General features: G+C 50.9%; 1 protein-coding gene across 2 annotated transcripts in view; it reads left to right on the top strand.

The window, feature by feature from the left end:
• CTBP2 (C-terminal binding protein 2) overlaps positions 1-16,297 on the top strand; it is a 58,985-nt gene that overhangs the window by 39,953 nt on the left and 2,735 nt on the right. For both annotated transcript variants that reach the window (XM_027898169.1, XM_027898168.1), the window contains exons 2-8: positions 7,720-7,874; positions 9,520-9,664; positions 12,955-13,161; positions 14,154-14,368; positions 14,763-14,893; positions 15,043-15,170; positions 15,865-15,982. In XM_027898169.1, coding sequence (XP_027753970.1) covers positions 7,720-7,874; positions 9,520-9,664; positions 12,955-13,161; positions 14,154-14,368; positions 14,763-14,893; positions 15,043-15,170; positions 15,865-15,982 — 1,099 coding nt within the window. The remainder of the gene's footprint in view (positions 1-7,719; positions 7,875-9,519; positions 9,665-12,954; positions 13,162-14,153; positions 14,369-14,762; positions 14,894-15,042; positions 15,171-15,864; positions 15,983-16,297) is intronic.

The following is a 16,297-nucleotide window of genomic DNA, read 5'->3' on the forward strand; positions in this document are numbered from 1 at the left end:
CCATTTGGATAGAAGGGAAAAGATAACTGGATAAAGAGGATAGGGAGGGACCTTTAGGAGAGCTGGCGTGGGATGTCGTCCCCCCTGCATGATGCCACGTGGCTGGAATGTGTGGCTCAGAGGAGAACATCACACCCATGAAAAATAAAGGATATGCACTGCAGCTGAAGTGGCAGCACGGGGGGGAGTGCTGGATAATGTCAGGAAAGCTGTCCACTGAGCACCAGGAATTTGTTTCCAGCACCAGGCTGGGTAATGGAGCACATTCAAGGAGAATTTGTTGGGATTTTTGCTGCCTTCTCCATATCTTTTTAATAGGAGCTGCAAAGCTCAGCCCTGGTCAGTGGGACAGTCTGAGTGTCCATGTGGTGTCCGAATCATAACCACCCCACAGACCCTAACTGGATTTTCCCCCTTTTTTCCCCATCCTTCTCTTACAAAAAAAAAAAAAAGAACACAAGAAACCAAGCTCTTCTGAACAAGCAGTTTCTCTCCCAGGTGCTTCTTTTAGCTTTCTTGGTAGCATCCCTCACCGCCCCATATGGCCTCTCCATCTGCTCTGCTGTCTCTCTCCCGTGCCCTGGCAGCTCCCACTGCCTCCCTGGTTTTGCCATTCCATCCATCCATCCATCCATCCATCCATCCATCCATCCATTCCCTCCTCTGCACTCCTGTTCCTCGGGGTCCCTGGAGGCCCTGGGGCCCAGGGCATCCATCAGGCACCCCTGTGTCCCATCAACCTTGTATGGCCATGAGGAGTTTCACCTTAGACCTTGCTTAGCTCCTCTTGGAGTCACTCCTCAACCCATCTGTGACCTGGGGAGAAAGCTGGTGTTCGTAGGCACAGATTTACCAACCTGGGAATAACCAAAACCACCACAATTTGATATGTAGCACAGGCCATGTATTATTATTATTATTATTCCATTACTCTTTTATTGCATTAATACCAGTTTATATCCTTGCAGCTGTATCTGGATGAGATTTAGTTCATCCTGGAGTTTACTCCATAGAAAAGTGCTCCAGAGTTTTGGAAAGCTTGTGCTGGGCTTTTGTGCCCCAGAATTGCAGCCCTGTGGCATCAGCAGTGGGTTACACTTATCCCAGTGCTTTACTGGGGTACACAAAAAGGTGGTGTTTCTGGTGTGTGTGTGTCTCCAGGAATTCAAATAAGAGTAAGAAAATACCTTGTATATGTATATATATTTTAACTGATCATTTCTTTGTGGCTGCTGTGTCTCTGGTTCAGCTGGGGACTGTACCCACGGTGCTTCTGTCAGCTAATGAGGATATTGTTTTATGCGAGAATTTCCTATGAATTTTTAAAAATACTTTCTTGAAGGAAGCCCTGAGAAGTTATCTGAAAAGGGAACTGGCCAAAGTCCAGCTCCTGCGTGCTGATGGGAGGAAATGCGCTGGGGAGGTCAGGGCTTTGCTTTGTGTCAGTTCAAACACCCAGGGCTCCTCTGAAGGAGAAGATTTTGCAGTCTTCCCCTGGTAGGATCCTGGCAGTTTCAAATATGCTTTGCTTAAAAAAAAAGAAAAAAAAATACTGTGATTATTTATTTTAAAAAGCATTTGATGTCACTTTCTAAACTTGCTGTGTATTTGTGTGGCTTCTGTCTGCACAGTACCAAGTGCCTCCAGAGTATTTGCAATTAGAAAAAACAGTAAATATCTCTTTGTTGGGTTTTTTTTCCGCTAAGTGTGAGATAAGACTGGTGTTCTTATTTCATTTTTACATGTGCATTTATTATGAGAAGCGTTTCTTAACGGGAAAAGTTAAGTGAAAGGAAGAGCATCTCTAGTGAGCATGCTGTGGTAGAGGAGGATGGTCCTCTGGGACCATCACAGTGCCTTCCCAAAACATCCCTGTCCTCACAGAGACCTTCAGTGGCACCTTTGCCACTCACCTTTCTGCTTGCAGGTGATGCAGCTCAACCCAACCCCACTTTGTGTTATTTGTTGACTACAGGGGGGGAACCCCAGAGGTTTTCCCTCCATGTACCCTTGAGACAGGATCAGCCTGCCATGGAAAGGGTGGAAAGGCACTTTGGGACCCCTGCTTTCCACCTTGTAACGCAGCAGTGATGGCTGGGAAAGCAAATCTGTGGGAAATTTGAAGTGCTCGAGCAATGGCATTGTACTTTCAAGCAAAAGAGGTGCCTAAATCTCGTAGTCCTGTATTGTGAGACTGAATTTTACGGAGACTGACAGGTCCTTGGACATCAACATTGCAAATCAGTACCAGTTTTGGGTAATGAACCTATGTTCTCCTTATTCCTGCCCCGTCCTCCAGTTCCAGGATGCTCCTGGGCATCCAGAAAGCACCCAGTAGGGTCAGCTAGTAGGGCACGTGTGCCAATGGATTGCTGCCCTTTTCTCCTGGGTATTTTTCTTGGATCAGCCCTGGGTGGGTCACGCCCTGCAGTCTGCAGAGAGGAGGGATGATGCAGTTGGAACCAGCGGGACGGTGATAAAACAGTGCTGGAGTAACACCATGGAGATGCAGCACCGATGGTATTAAATGGGAGTGAGGTGCTGATTTTCTTCTTGTTTCTTGGATGAGGTTTGTCTGTAGTTGTTGCTGCCTCTGGCAATGACAGTGGCAACTGGAAAGAGGGGAAAAACAACTCCTCCAACAACTGCTCCAAGCCATGAGGCATTCCATACTCTGGAGATGGGACATTGCATGGGTACAGCCTGCCCTCCTTCACCATGTCCCACAGCAGCACTGCCCTACATCCTGGAGGAGTGTGAGATTGGGGTGATGATCTCACAATCATAGAATAGCCTAAGTTGGAAGGGACTCAATAGGATCATCAGGTCCAGCTCCTGGCCCTGCTGTAAGAATCCCACCATATCTCTGAGAGCACTGTACAAACACTGCCTCAGCTCTGTCAGGGTTAGGGCCGTGACCACTACCATGGGGAGACTGTTCCAGTGCCCAACCACCCTCTGGGAGAAGAAACTTTCCTTAATATCCAGCCTAAACCTGTCCTGTCACAACTCCAACCCTTCCCTCGGGCAGTGACTTGGGGCTGCTTTTACCTATTTGGGACAAACTGGGCAGGACCACGAGATGAAAGTCTCCGGGAAGATGTGAATCCTGCCAGCAACCGAGTGTGATTTCTGATGCTCAAAACCAATTGATTCACACATCAAGGAAGAATTTGGCCCCTGGTTTCTGGGTGCAGCTGAGATCAGCACAGCCCTGCTTTCCCCAGTGCTTTGTGTTTGTTTTTGTGGTGCTGCTGCTCAAGGCTATCAGCCTGTTTCTGGAGCCTCCTTCAACATGCTCTGCATGGAAAGGCATGTTTCATTTTTAAGGAAAAAAAAAAAAAACAACCAACACACAAAAAAACCCCAAACAAACATAAAACGCAGCGTGGCACAGATTAAATCCATTTGAGACAACTTGAAAAAAAAACCTGCCGTATGTGCAAGTCAATAGGAGGAGGGGAGTGGAAGGGGGAAAAGCAACTGTGACATATACAAACCCTTTAGTGTGCATAGCATAGGATTTTTTGGCTGGCACTCACATGATTTTATTCAAGGGCTGGGAAAGAACTACGATTAGTTAAAAGCTTCGGCAAAGTCTGGAGGGAGTGCTCTGAAGAGTTGGGAGCCGCGCAGAGGTGACTGTAACTCCTCTCGCAATTTCAGACCATTCTTCTGGGGCTCAGGACAAAAGCCTTTTCTTTTCCCTCCGTGTTCAAAGAGACATTTGTCTTGAGATGTTGCAGCTGTGGGCCACGGGATCGCTTGTTTGAAGATATCCCCTCGTAGACGAAAAGGAGAGGCAACGCACTGAAAAGTGGTAGTATTTTATCGTGTGTGGGTTCCCCCCCTTCCTCCTCCCTCCCTCCTCCTCCACTGCCATGTGTGGTTTTTAATAAGAAGAAGAATGTGGAGGCAACATTTTCCAGGCAAGGGGAAATTTCCTGTTTCTTTTCTGTTTGTTTAATAAAGTGTGTAGTTGACTGTAAAACTGTAGCTACTTGGTTGCGAGCGGGTAATTCAGGCGAGTGTCAGGATCGCTTCTTGATGCACTTTTATATACTGCAAGGGAACATGTTTAAAGCCTCTTTTCTCCTTTTTTTCCCTATTTTTTTTTTATTTTATTTTAATACTGCGTGGCGTAGGCAACTGAGATTAATAAGAATTAGGCAAATGGCTTCTGCTTTTGTTTCGGTGAGATAGTACCAGCCGTCTTGCGGTCACACAAAGGCTGCCATTTAGCAGGGAGCACTCCCTAATTCTCTTGGCAGGGGTGCCATTGGGATCGGATACAAGTGGGTGGCAAAGGGGAGGAGCGGCAGGAAAGGACAAGCAGGCTTTGTGTATTAAAAATGAAACAAAAGCACTTTATACGCGGGGCTGCGTGCAACAAGCGGCGCTGCCTGTGAGCCGGGGTGGAGTTGGAGTTCTCTGTGACTGCAAAAAACCTTTATTTTTTTGTTGTTGTTGTTTTGTTTTTTTCTTTTCTTTTCCATAAACCCTTCCTTCTTTCCCTCTTCCTTAGCAAGCTCTCCCCTGCACTGCTGACCAAGGTCTGCGGGCGGCTGAAAACGCCTAAAGAAAAATATGTATTGAACAATACTTGCCCCAACTTTGCAAGAATGGCTTGGGGGGGGGGGGGTTCTCAGCAAAAATCAGCTTCAGATGGTGTGGGAACCACCACATTTGGGAGGCTCTTGGGAGGGAGAGCTGATCCCACCCCAGCCCCAAGGAGAGCTGGTTCCCTGCCTGCGCAGAGGTGGCGATGCTCATGGTTTACACAGGGTTGTACCCTCGGTGGAGTGGACTCAATGTGTGGCAGAGCGAAAGGGTTAATGGCTGTGATGTTGGATCAGAATTTCGGGGGGCGTGGCTGGCTGTTTAATTACTTTCTGATCCCTGGCATACCTCGTTCTTAACGAAGCGGTCGCATGCAGAACAAACGTGCTGTATGAGCCAAGGTATAAGAGGCAGCAGGCTGAGTGTAGCTTGGCTTTGTCAGCCCAAGTGTCATGGTTTGAGTGTGTTTGTGCAGGAGATGGGAGCCAGGATAGTGAGGAATGGATGCAGGGAGGCAATGGGAGAGGCGGGCAAGGAAAACAGACCCTGGTTCAAGCTGCAAACCTGCCAATGGTTTCTATTAAAACGTAATTTCTATTCATTGTGCACTTCATCTAGTATTGAATTGCTTCAAAACTTTGCTTATCAAGCTGAAGTAAATTCCCTCACTAAAGCAGGAGAAACAAGAACTGTTCCTGTGAGTACCTTGCAGGTTCCAACCACCTCCATCCTCGGAAACTGCACTTGTGGGTGCGGGCAAGGGTGACGTGCCTAAGAAGCCTGTGTCACCGTGCACAATTACATCCCTAATCCCAAGCAAAGACACAGATGCTGTTTCAAAAAAAAAAAAAAAAAAGAAAAAAAGGCAAAAAAAAAATGCTGTGTTTCGTTTGACTTTCAGAGAAGCTTATGTAATGGCAGCATAATAAAACCCTTATTTCAGGACTCGGATTAAATGTCAAAGTTTCGGATAACCCGTGGTTTCGTCTTCCACGTGCTGCCACGCTCACAGGAAACCGTCCCCAGCCTCTGTGTGCCTGCTCCTCTGCCTGAGGATGGTCCTGGTCCTGATGGGCACTGAGCTCAGGGATGGAATGGCACCCTGCGGGGCTGGGACCACCACAGCCACCTTGCCCCTGCATCAGTATTTACAGTTGTGGTGTGAGGCTGGTAGGTGATGCTCTAAGCCTTGGAGATCATACACATTAGTAAGCATTTAAGTCAGTGTTATAATTCACTCGCTTGTTAACCTGAGAAAATAATCTAGCTGGGGTATAGTGCTGCCCAGAGGGATTGTGTAAGCACTCGGAGATTTGTGCATGTTTTTATTCTTGCTTATCTGCTTATCGCAAGCTTCTTTCGGTTATCCAGATCGTCTCGGCTCTCTACCCTGCCTACTGACACAGTTGCACTCCCATCTGGAAGAAATGCATGCAAACATAATGTATTACTTCCAGTAATGGGGTAGGAAAGAGGGAGTGAAGGACCTATTCCAAAGGTGCTCATGTGCACCGCTGAAAACCTTTGGTCGGGTCTGCTGGGTTGGTTTGTTCTTCGTTTCTTTAAGCAGATTGAATGGAAAAGGAACAGAAAGCCACTGAACCCACTCCATTAAACCTGCCTGTTTCCATGGAGTTGTTTTTTCCATGTAAAATCGGCGTAGCTACGTGCTGTCCCACATTTCATGCACAGCAGTGCAGGGTCCCTCCCCTGGACGATGCTCCTGGTGCCAGCAGGGCTTGGGATTCATCGCTGTGTCCCGTAGCGCCCGTGTCTGTCACATCCTGCATCAGCTGGGGGAGATCCTGCTAATGCTCCACCCAACAGCAATCTGGACAAAAAGGCACATTTAGTTTTGCCTTAAAAAATTAAATCTAGTGTGTTGCTCTTTTCAAAGTACACCCAAACAGCCCCATGGAGTTTCCTCAGCCAGCTCGTCAGCATCAGCACAACCTCTGCACTTAAAAGCCAGACAGATGTTGGCTGGTAGCCCTGGCAGGTTCTTGTGCTGAAGGAGGGTTTGGTAAGGACAGGGGCTTTTTGAAAACTCAAACCTAGATCCTCCAGCCCCAGCCATGTCAGGGTGCAACAGCAGAAATAAAACACCGCATTGTACCCAGAGCACCTGCTCCCCTTACCTGTGCTCTTCACAGAAACTGCCCGGGCAGCCAAAAGAGACAGCTGAGGTACTTTGGTGAGTCCTAATGTAATAAACACCCTTACTGAGTGGTAAAAGGAGGTCTAGGAATTTCTAAGTGACTTGCCCCAAAATGAACCAGTTAATTCCCAGCAGAGCAATAAATAGGGTATGAAAATGGACCTTCTGCAGCCCTTGGTGGTGATCAATTCTTTCCTCACCTCACCCTGGAGAATGATGGGTTTACAAAGTAAACTGAGCTGCTTTGCTGTTCCCACCATGAAACTTTTGGTAGTTGGTAGTATATCAGAGTATAACCCTCTATGCTAAAGGGGTCTTCAGTGTCCTGCTCTTCCCATGATTTTCCACTAATCCTTTTTTAAGTAGTTCCCTGTTTGGACTTGTCTTTCCACTTGAGGTGGTCAAAATGGTAAAGTCATTCCTTAAAAAAACAGATCAAGTGCCAGCGTGTGTCTGTGTAACGAAACCCCAGCCCTCCTGCAGTCAGGGAAAAAATGACTGTTGGCTTGAGTTTCACTCCTGAGGTGCCGAATATCCCGGGTGAATAGTCCAGCAGCTCTGGCATGAGCAGATGTGGCCTGTGTCAGGATCAGCACAGTGGAGATACATCCTCAGGAAGTCACAGGTGGCTGAAAGAGGGTTGTCCACCCCTGTCCTGGGAGTGATCCCCGCCGTATGTCCTCTCCAACTGGGGCAAAACTGCAGCTGTGTTCCCAGAGAGAAATCTGGGCCGTGTGCGGAACTTCACACGGCATCGCCATCATCCCCTGAAACTCGTACAGGAACGTGCTGCTAATAATGCCAGGATCATGGCTTTGGTCCCTGCGTGGGCCGTTCACTGAAGAGTTGGACTCAACGACCCTCGTGGGTCCCTTCCAACTCAGAAGGTTCTGTGTTTCTGAAGCCCCTCATCCGGCACAGGATCCGCGCGCAGGTGCCGCTGCCGCCGGGGCACCTTCCCCATGCCCCCGGTGTAAACCCCCCGCTCCTTCTGCTCGCAGGTATCCGCCCGCAGATCATGAACGGCCCCATGCACCCCCGGCCCCTGGTGGCACTGCTGGACGGCAGGGACTGCACCGTGGAGATGCCCATCCTGAAGGACCTGGCGACGGTCGCGTTCTGTGACGCACAATCAACTCAGGAGATTCACGAGAAGGTACTGGGGGAGATGTGGGGACGGAGCGGTGGGATCTGGGATTCCTCTTCCAGTTCTTCTTCAAAGCACCGTCCGGGGCCTAAAGGGTCTCCAAGAGAGACTTTGGACAAGGGCCTGGAGGGACAGGAAAAGGGGGAATGGCTTCCTACTGCCAGAGGGCAGGGCTAGATGGGATATTGGGAAGGAATTCTTGGCTGTGAAGGTTCTGAGGCCCTGGCACAGGTTGCCCAGAGAAGCTGTGGCTGCCCCATCCCTGGAAGTGTCCAGGGCCAGGTTGGATGGGGCTTGGAGCGACCTGGGCTAGTGGAAGGTGTCCCTGCCTATGGCAGGGGTTGGAACAGGATGATCTTTGAGGTCCCTTCCAAGCCAAACCATTCTGTGGCTCTATGATTTTTGAGCAGAAAGTGCACACAGAGCTGCACTTGGAGCCGATCAGCAGAAAACATCAACAGAAGCCGCTGCAGATTAAAATTCATTGAGGCTGTTTTAGAAGCCAGATGTTATTTTGGAAAAAAAAAAAAAAAAAAAAAAAAAAAAAAAAAAAAAAAAGTCACCTTATCTCTTTGCATCAGGTTTTTTAGATCAATATTATTAACGTTTCTCATGTTTATTGAAGTCTGTGGTGCTGTTGCTGTGGCTTTGGTGACATCATACCACCTGTGGGTCTCTTCAGGTGCTGGGTGCACCTCCAGCAGCTCATCCCTCCCACCTGTGGGTCTCTTCAGGTGCTGGGTGCACCTCCAGCAGCTCATCCCTCCCCAGCAGGGAGTGGGGGAGGTTTGAACACCACTCAGGAAGATCTGTGCAGTGTGGATGAGTGTTCCTTCTTGGAACCTCAACTACCTGTAAATACTTCTCTTAAAAGTGTTCTTTGTGCACATTTAGATAACTCTAATTGAGGTTTGATCAGACATCACTTCCACGATCTGGGAAAGAGGGATACAAGTAGGATCAGTGCTGATTTTGCAGATATTAAATGTGGGAGAAGGAGGATGGAGGATTTTGTGAGACACTGATAGGTGAGCCAGTCTTGGAGGGTTTGGGTAGGTCTTGGGTTTCCAGAGCACTGAGGTAACTTATGGTGAGCACTAAAGAAGGTCAGAATCTTCACTGAAGGGGACAAAGCACAACCCTGTGTGACTGCAGCCCCACACAGAGCTTTTCAAGTCCTCTTGAAAACAGACAGGAGAGGTTGATGTGAGCAGTGTGATGGGTGTCTGAACTGCTGACGTGCAAAAGGAGGTTGAGGTGGGGTGAGTGACCCACAGTCATGTTCAAAACCAACAGACACTGCTGCGAAACCCAATTCCTTGTTAAAAGCAGAGTTCCTGCTGGCTGGGAGCAGAGGGACTAGCGGGTAACCACATGGAAAAGGGTCCAGGTGAGCAGCAGGCTCCATGTTCCTCTGCCTGGCCTAGTCATATATAGCATCATAATTTTTCAGATATTCGTCAAATCCATTCCTAAAGGTGTTGGTGGGTCACACCCTGATGGTTTTGGTGGCAGTGGGAAGTGCTGGCTGGAGCCTGGCAGTAGGTCAGCAGTAAAGGTGTACAATTCCCTCTATCAGATCCCTGATTCAGGCGCTGCGGGTGCCCCTGCCGGGCGTGTCCTGGCGGCTCCTGACCTCTCTGTTGTGTTGCAGGTATTAAACGAGGCCGTGGGGGCCATGATGTACCACACCATCACTCTGACCCGGGAGGATCTCGAGAAGTTCAAGGCCTTACGGGTCATCGTTCGAATAGGCAGCGGCTACGACAACATCGACATCAAGGCCGCGGGGGAGCTCGGTAGGTCCCAGCTCTGCACCCTCACTCCCTCCCACGTCCTCCCAAGTCTTCAAAAATCAGCACAAGCACCCGCTGCTCCCATGGGACTGTGCTGGCACAGCGGAGTTCCAGGCAGGGCCTCCCAGAGGTTGTTCAACCCCCACAAAAGGGGTTGGTTCAGCCCCTAAAATTACAGGTGCGGCTTGAATTTTTTTTGTGCACCTAGAGAATGTTATGATGAGAAAACTTGACCATGAAGTGATCAAAGTGGTGCAGCTTTAGAAGGCAGCTTTTAGGCTTATGCTGTATTGAAAACGGCCCCATCCAAGTTCCTCGTCCCTACTCTGTCCCTGGTTCCTGGTGCCCCCTTCTTCCGACAGATACTTGTATGGCAGTTCTATTTCTGGCACAGGAGGGTTGATACAGCCTTAGAAAAATTGGAGGAAGGGTGTTTTACTGTATTTTGTTAAGCAAGATTAGCCTCTTGGTCTGATCTGGTTCTCTGAGTCATGCCCACTTTGCTGGGAAGGTGCCGTGTCGGGTGGTGGAGCAGGAATTGTGTGTTGGGTTGTTGCTGCCTCCTTTGCCATCTCATCAAAGGTGCCTCAGGAACTTGAAAAGGGCATTTTGCGTGGGTTCATGTTGCATGAACTGCCAAAATCTGGAGGGTCACATTGTTAGACGGGGCCACCCTATTTCCAGACTGGCTGCACCGAGCTGAAGTGTATCCTTGATTTTAGCAGCTGAGTTACAATGGGTTTTGATCACCTGGTTCCAAGATTCAGTCTATCAAGCAGCCCTGCAATCATGTTTGGGATGTGTTGTATTAAAGGTTATCTCTGGGGAAGTGAAGAATAACAGCTATTTCACCTGAGCCGTTTTCCAGAGATAATTGCGATAAGAGAGTCTCAAATAGTCATTCCTAAAAAAGCAATTCTCAATATAGTGAATTGTTTTCTTTTTTTTTTCCAAGAGGAGAACAGTGTCTTCCCAGTGTAATGGTTTCTTCATGTTTTTAACTCTTATTGTTATTATCCATTATAACAATGTTCTGAGGCTTTGAACATCAGGAAAGGAAAGATATAAAGAATAAAGTAATGGGATACTGCAACATAATCCTTCTTTTTATACTTGGCAAATTGGGTGGCCAAATGATGTGGCTTCAAGTAGAAAATGTAATGACTCCCCACAAATGTAGCATAAAGTTTAATTGGTATTGCTTTCCATAAGGTGGATTTTAAGCTGCACAGTCAATAAATGACCGGTGTCTAAACACGGTGCCAGCGGCCACCGCGCTGCCAGGGCTGGGGGGCCACGCTGGGCCCCTTAAAACACACCCCCAGAACGAGGTGCTGGGGTTGAACCACCCTCTGTGGGTGTTTATGGGGCGCAAGAGCAAACACCAGCGGGAGGAGCTCGTGGGAAAGGCAGCCCAGTGTCCTCCAGCTCCGGGAGTGCCGGTCCCTCAGGAAGGGGACGGGGCTGGACTTGGCCTCCAGCTCTGGGGGGTCCCCAGCACAGGAAGGACGTGGAGCTGTTGGAGCGAGTCCAGAGGACTCCAAGGTGATGAAAGGGCTGGAGGAGCTCTGCTGTGAGGGAAGTCTGAGAGAGCTGGGATTGGTCAGCCTGCAGAAGAGCAGGCTTTGGGGTGACCTCGTTGTGGCCTTCCAGGACCTGAAGGAGCCTTCAGGAAAGATGGAGCGAGACTATTCACAAGGGTCTGGAGTGACAGGACAAGGGGCAATGGCTTCAAACTGAAAGAGAGTAGGTTTAGATGAGATAGTAGGAAAAAATCTTCCCTGTGAGAGTGGTGAGGCCCTGGAACAGGTTGGCCCTTGCACAGGAAACTGTGGCTGCCCCATCCCTGGAATGGGGGTTTTCTTGGGAAACCCTTGTTCCCCCTCTGTTAGGGACTCAGGCAGGTGGGCAGTGTGGCTTCTGAGCTGCACTCAAATCCCTGACACAAATCAAAAGTTCCTTTCTTGGAAGACACGGGAATGTAAAATGAGACAGTGTCAGCTTTATGAGCTCGTGGCATCCAGAGCATTCTGTCCTGTCACCTGAAGGGCAGAGAAGGCAGACAGTGATTTCCGGGGATGATCACTGGAGTTTTTTCACCCTTTAGGGTCAGTCAGGTTTTACTCCCAGTTTCCACAGGTCTTTCAAACAGCCACAGGGTGGGAAGCAGGTTTAAAAGCAGAAAAGCGGCTCCTGGGAGCAGGGATGTGGGGATGAGAAACAGATTTTGGATTTTGAATTAGTGCTCCTCACAGTGGAAGAGGATTTTCTGAATATCTTAGTCCGTCTTTATCTCCTAGTTTTTCATTGTTTCTACTCAAAGGTGCCAGTAAAGCACTTAAATATATATATACATTTTTAAGGTGTGTTTAAATCATGTGAAATCTGGACAGGTGTAAGCATGTGCTTAACTGCTCTGCTAAATAGGTGTGAAATTAGGCACGGCCTTGCATCCCTTACTGAGCCAGGGCAATGACATGGGAGGCATTTTCAGGGAATTTCATCCTCTTAGCTCCCAGTGGGACATGGTGGCTTAACATAAACCTTTTGTGGTGAAGGAAGAATAGGTCTGTCCTTGAGGCCAGGGCAGTGGGTGTGCAGTGGCAGTGCTGGGTTGGGAGAGCTCTTCCAGGGTGACTGTGCTTCCCAAATTTTGGGAGAGTCTCCAAGTTTCGTGGCAGGAGCACTCAGTTCCTCCAGCGAGAGCATTGGGTGGGTGTTTGGGGCGGGCAGTGGCTGTGCTGGTGGTGCCATGCTGGTGGTGTCACCTCAGGTCTTGCCACGGGGTGTTTTTAGGGATCATTGTTCGGTGGGTGTTGGTGGAAGGGAGAGCTGGTCCTGCCACACTGAGCTGAGGCACCATCCTGCTCCAGGGCACCAACTTATTGCCCTCTAAATAATTTAACGGTGGAACAGCCTCATTGTGGAAAGGGAGGGAGTTCTGCCGGTGTGATTTAAGTCACCTTGAAGGTAGATGGAAGTAAACAAGAATCAGACTTTCTGTTGCAACACAAGCCTTTGCTGCTGGAATTACTCCAGAGTAACTGAGGCTCTGCACTGGTCCTTACTCCAGACAGACACTGGGGTGTAGGGGATCCTTGAGCATCACTGGTGGGTTTCTCAGAGATTTCAGGCTGCCACACCTAAACCACGCCCCGTCCTTGGAAAACATCGCTCCAAACGCTCAGAACGGTGGGCTGGTTGGGCGATGGTGGAGGGGGAGCGGTTTAACCCAGGAGCCCTCTCTCTGCCTCGCTGGGCCGTGGCTGCAAATTTGTGCTTCGCTTCCCCAGGAATCGCCGTCTGCAACATCCCGTCGGCGGCCGTGGAGGAGACGGCCGACTCCACCGTGTGCCATGTGCTCAACCTGTACCGCCGGAACACGTGGCTGTACCAGGCGCTGCGGGAGGGGACGCGGGTGCAGAGCGTGGAGCAGATCCGGGAGGTGGCCTCGGGCGCCGCCCGCATCCGGGGGGAGACGCTCGGCCTCATCGGCTTCGGTGCGTGGGAGAGGGGCTGCGGGCGTGGTGCTGCTGTGGTGGTGCTGCTCCTCTGCCCTGCGCAGGGGCAGGGCTGTGTAAAACAGTTTTTCTTAAGTTCACCCGCAGCTGTAGAGTTTCAGCATCAGCTAATTAGTGCAAAAAGCTCATATGAGCATGTCTCGGTGGGGAAGCTGAGGCAGGGTGGGGTGAGGTTAGAGCAGGAGACCCAGGTCTGTCTGGCAGGGCTGTGTGCTCCCAGCTGGTTGTCCATCCAGACAGCCGGGTGATGTCTCCTGGTCAGCCACGGATCTCCAGGGCACTGGGATGGATGGATTCAGGTGTGTGCACTCATTGGGGGGATGGTGCTGTGCACCACTGACTAGGCATGGGCTGGGCTCCGCACTGCTCCTACCTGGAAAAATGAACAGATACAGAAATAAAGGAGGCTTGGCACTCCAGGCGCGTGGAGCTCCTGGTGGGAGCAGGCAGGGAAGTCTCCAGCAATGCTGCAGACATCTCTCCCCAGCACAGCAGCCATAGCAGCCCTTCACTTCCCAGCCATGACAGCCGTGCCCAATCAGCCAGCCCTTCACAAGGGGTGACAGCCCTACCACAGACAAGTTACCTAAAAAAGGATGCACTTTTTTTTTTTTCCAGCCTTTTTTTGGTAGACACAGCCCAGCAGAGGACTTGATGTCCAGAGCTGCACACTGGGTTTTCCCCTCCAGCCCTGCATGTCTGTGGATGGTGCCCCATGTTGGAATGGCCATGAGCTGGCAGGGGTCTGCTGGCCCCAACAATTTTAACAGAAGCGTCTCACACTTGCTAGAGCCAAGCACAGCCCTCCCTGTGCAAGGGGCATGGGTGGGTTTGCTCTCCAGCCAACATCCATCCAGGGGCTGTCTGGGGAGCCCAGGTGGGGCACCCAGGGGACCCCCATGGCAGTCCTGCTGGAGGCTGGAGGGGAGCTGGGACTGGGGTAAGTCACTCTCCCTTTCCTCTGCCCACAGGTCGCACTGCGCAGGCGGTCGCGGTCCGGGCCAAGGCCTTCGGCTTCAACGTGATCTTCTACGACCCGTACCTGCAGGACGGCATCGAGCGGTCCCTGGGGGTCCAGCGGGTCTACACCCTCCAGGACCTGCTCTACCAGAGCGACTGTGTCTCCTTGCACTGTAACCTTAACGAACACAACCACCACCTTATCAACGACTTCACGATCAAGCAGGTAACTCACCCCGTGGTGGGTGAGCCCTGAGTGCCGGTGCTGGCCGTGGATCCATCCCTCTGTTCCCAGAGTGAGCCAGCACCTCAATGCCTGTGGGCACCTCTGAAATAGCTGTTGGCACCCAGCTCTGCCTCCACATGATATTTAGGGGGGGTAGTGTCCTGCCAGCCGTGAGCCCCAAGCCCTCCTGGTGCGGAGGTGACGACAGTGGGTTTTGTTTGCCTGCACAAGATGGACTTCCCACAGAAAACCCACATGCACTGGGGTGGGGGTTGCTCTGGGGTTGGAGCATGGTCACTTGGCACGAGAAGCAGGATGCTGTCCCAGCTGGAGGCAGCACCCCGGGGGTCAGGATGGGGTCACTGCTCCCAGCTCACTCTGTCTCTCCCGGCAGATGAGGCAGGGAGCGTTCCTGGTGAACACGGCGCGCGGGGGGCTGGTGGACGAGAAGGCCTTAACTCAAGCCCTGAAGGAGGGACGGATACGAGGGGCTGCGCTCGACGTGCACGAGTCCGAACCCTTCAGGTAAAGCTCTGGCTTTACTGGGCCTGCCCTTGGGGTGGGGTCACTGCCAGGGCATGGACAGGGCACCCAGCACCCACCGTGTGTCATAACATCTTTTACCTTCTCTTTAAACATTGATTAATCTTTTGTCTCTTTTCCCCTGCTCCCAGTTTTGCTCAAGGCCCGTTGAAAGACGCTCCCAATCTCATCTGCACCCCCCACACGGCCTGGTACAGCGAGCAGGCGTCGCTAGAGATGAGAGAAGCTGCTGCTACCGAAATCCGACGCGCCATCACAGGTACCCCCACGGAGGGATGCTGGGCTTGGCTCCTGTGTGTGCCTGGAATGGGAGCCAGGAGGGGCAGAGACAGGGCTTCACCCTGCCTGTGTCCCAGCAGGGGACTGGGAAAGGGATCTAGCCCCGATTTACTTCCCTGCAAACGAGCTGAGAAAGCAAACTTGACTTTTCTGTCATTTGGGGATGTTGGTGGTTGGGTGAGGGTTTTTGTGGTTTGTTTATTTTTAATTCATGGGACGAGGACTGGTGGTATCTGTGACAGGAGAGAAAGGTACAGGGAAGCAGGGAATCTGCTCAGTACAGAGTGGTGCAGACCACAGCCACTGCACTCCAAAACCACATCTTAAGGCAGTGAAAGCACCTGTGCCCAAGTCTTGCTGTTCTCTTGTCCTAAAAGTTTGCCTCCTTGAGAAGGTGGAAGGCACAGCTTCCTGTCTGCTTCCAAGGCAGTGGGCTCAAGGGAACAGCTTTCCTGAAAGCACAGGGTTGGGATTGAGGATGGGGAACTAGTCTCCAACCCTGCACCTCAGGACAGCCAAAATATCCTCTGGAAACAAGGGATACGAGATCTATTTTTTTTCCCCACCCATCCTTTATGCTAATAAATATAGAGAAATTATAAAAATTAGTTTTATTAGAAGGTGATAAGGCTGGGACCTGCCTGACACAGACTTACCTTTATCCCCAACTCCAGGGCGCATCCCAGAAAGCCTAAGGAACTGTGTGAATAAGGAATTCTTTGTCACAACAGCTCCGTGGTCAGTAATAGACCAGCAGGCGATCCATCCCGAGCTCAATGGTGCCACGTACAGGTAAGCGGGAGAACGGGAGCGCCGGCGCCGCCGGCAGCAGGGAATTGGGATCCCAGCGACGGTGGAATCCCGGGTGGCACCTGCTGCTGTGCCCTCCTCCCTGAGGACCAGCTCTCGCACCGCTGGGGATGCTGCCTGATGCAACCACGGGGGTATAACGCCTCCCTGTTCCAGAGCCTGCATCCCAGTGGGCTGGGAGTCATCCTACAGTTCTCTGGAAGCGGGAAGACCCCCCCACCAGACCAACACAAACTGGGTGTGGCTTCTGAACTGCAGAGACAACTGCAGATGTGCTCTGTGCTCCTGTCCACGCAC

The sequence above is a fragment of the Empidonax traillii genome, unplaced genomic scaffold, assembly GCF_003031625.1.
Source record: "Empidonax traillii isolate 1590-97213 ecotype Southwest subspecies unplaced genomic scaffold, ASM303162v1 scaffold582:size401454, whole genome shotgun sequence".
NCBI lineage: Eukaryota > Metazoa > Chordata > Aves > Passeriformes > Tyrannidae > Empidonax > Empidonax traillii.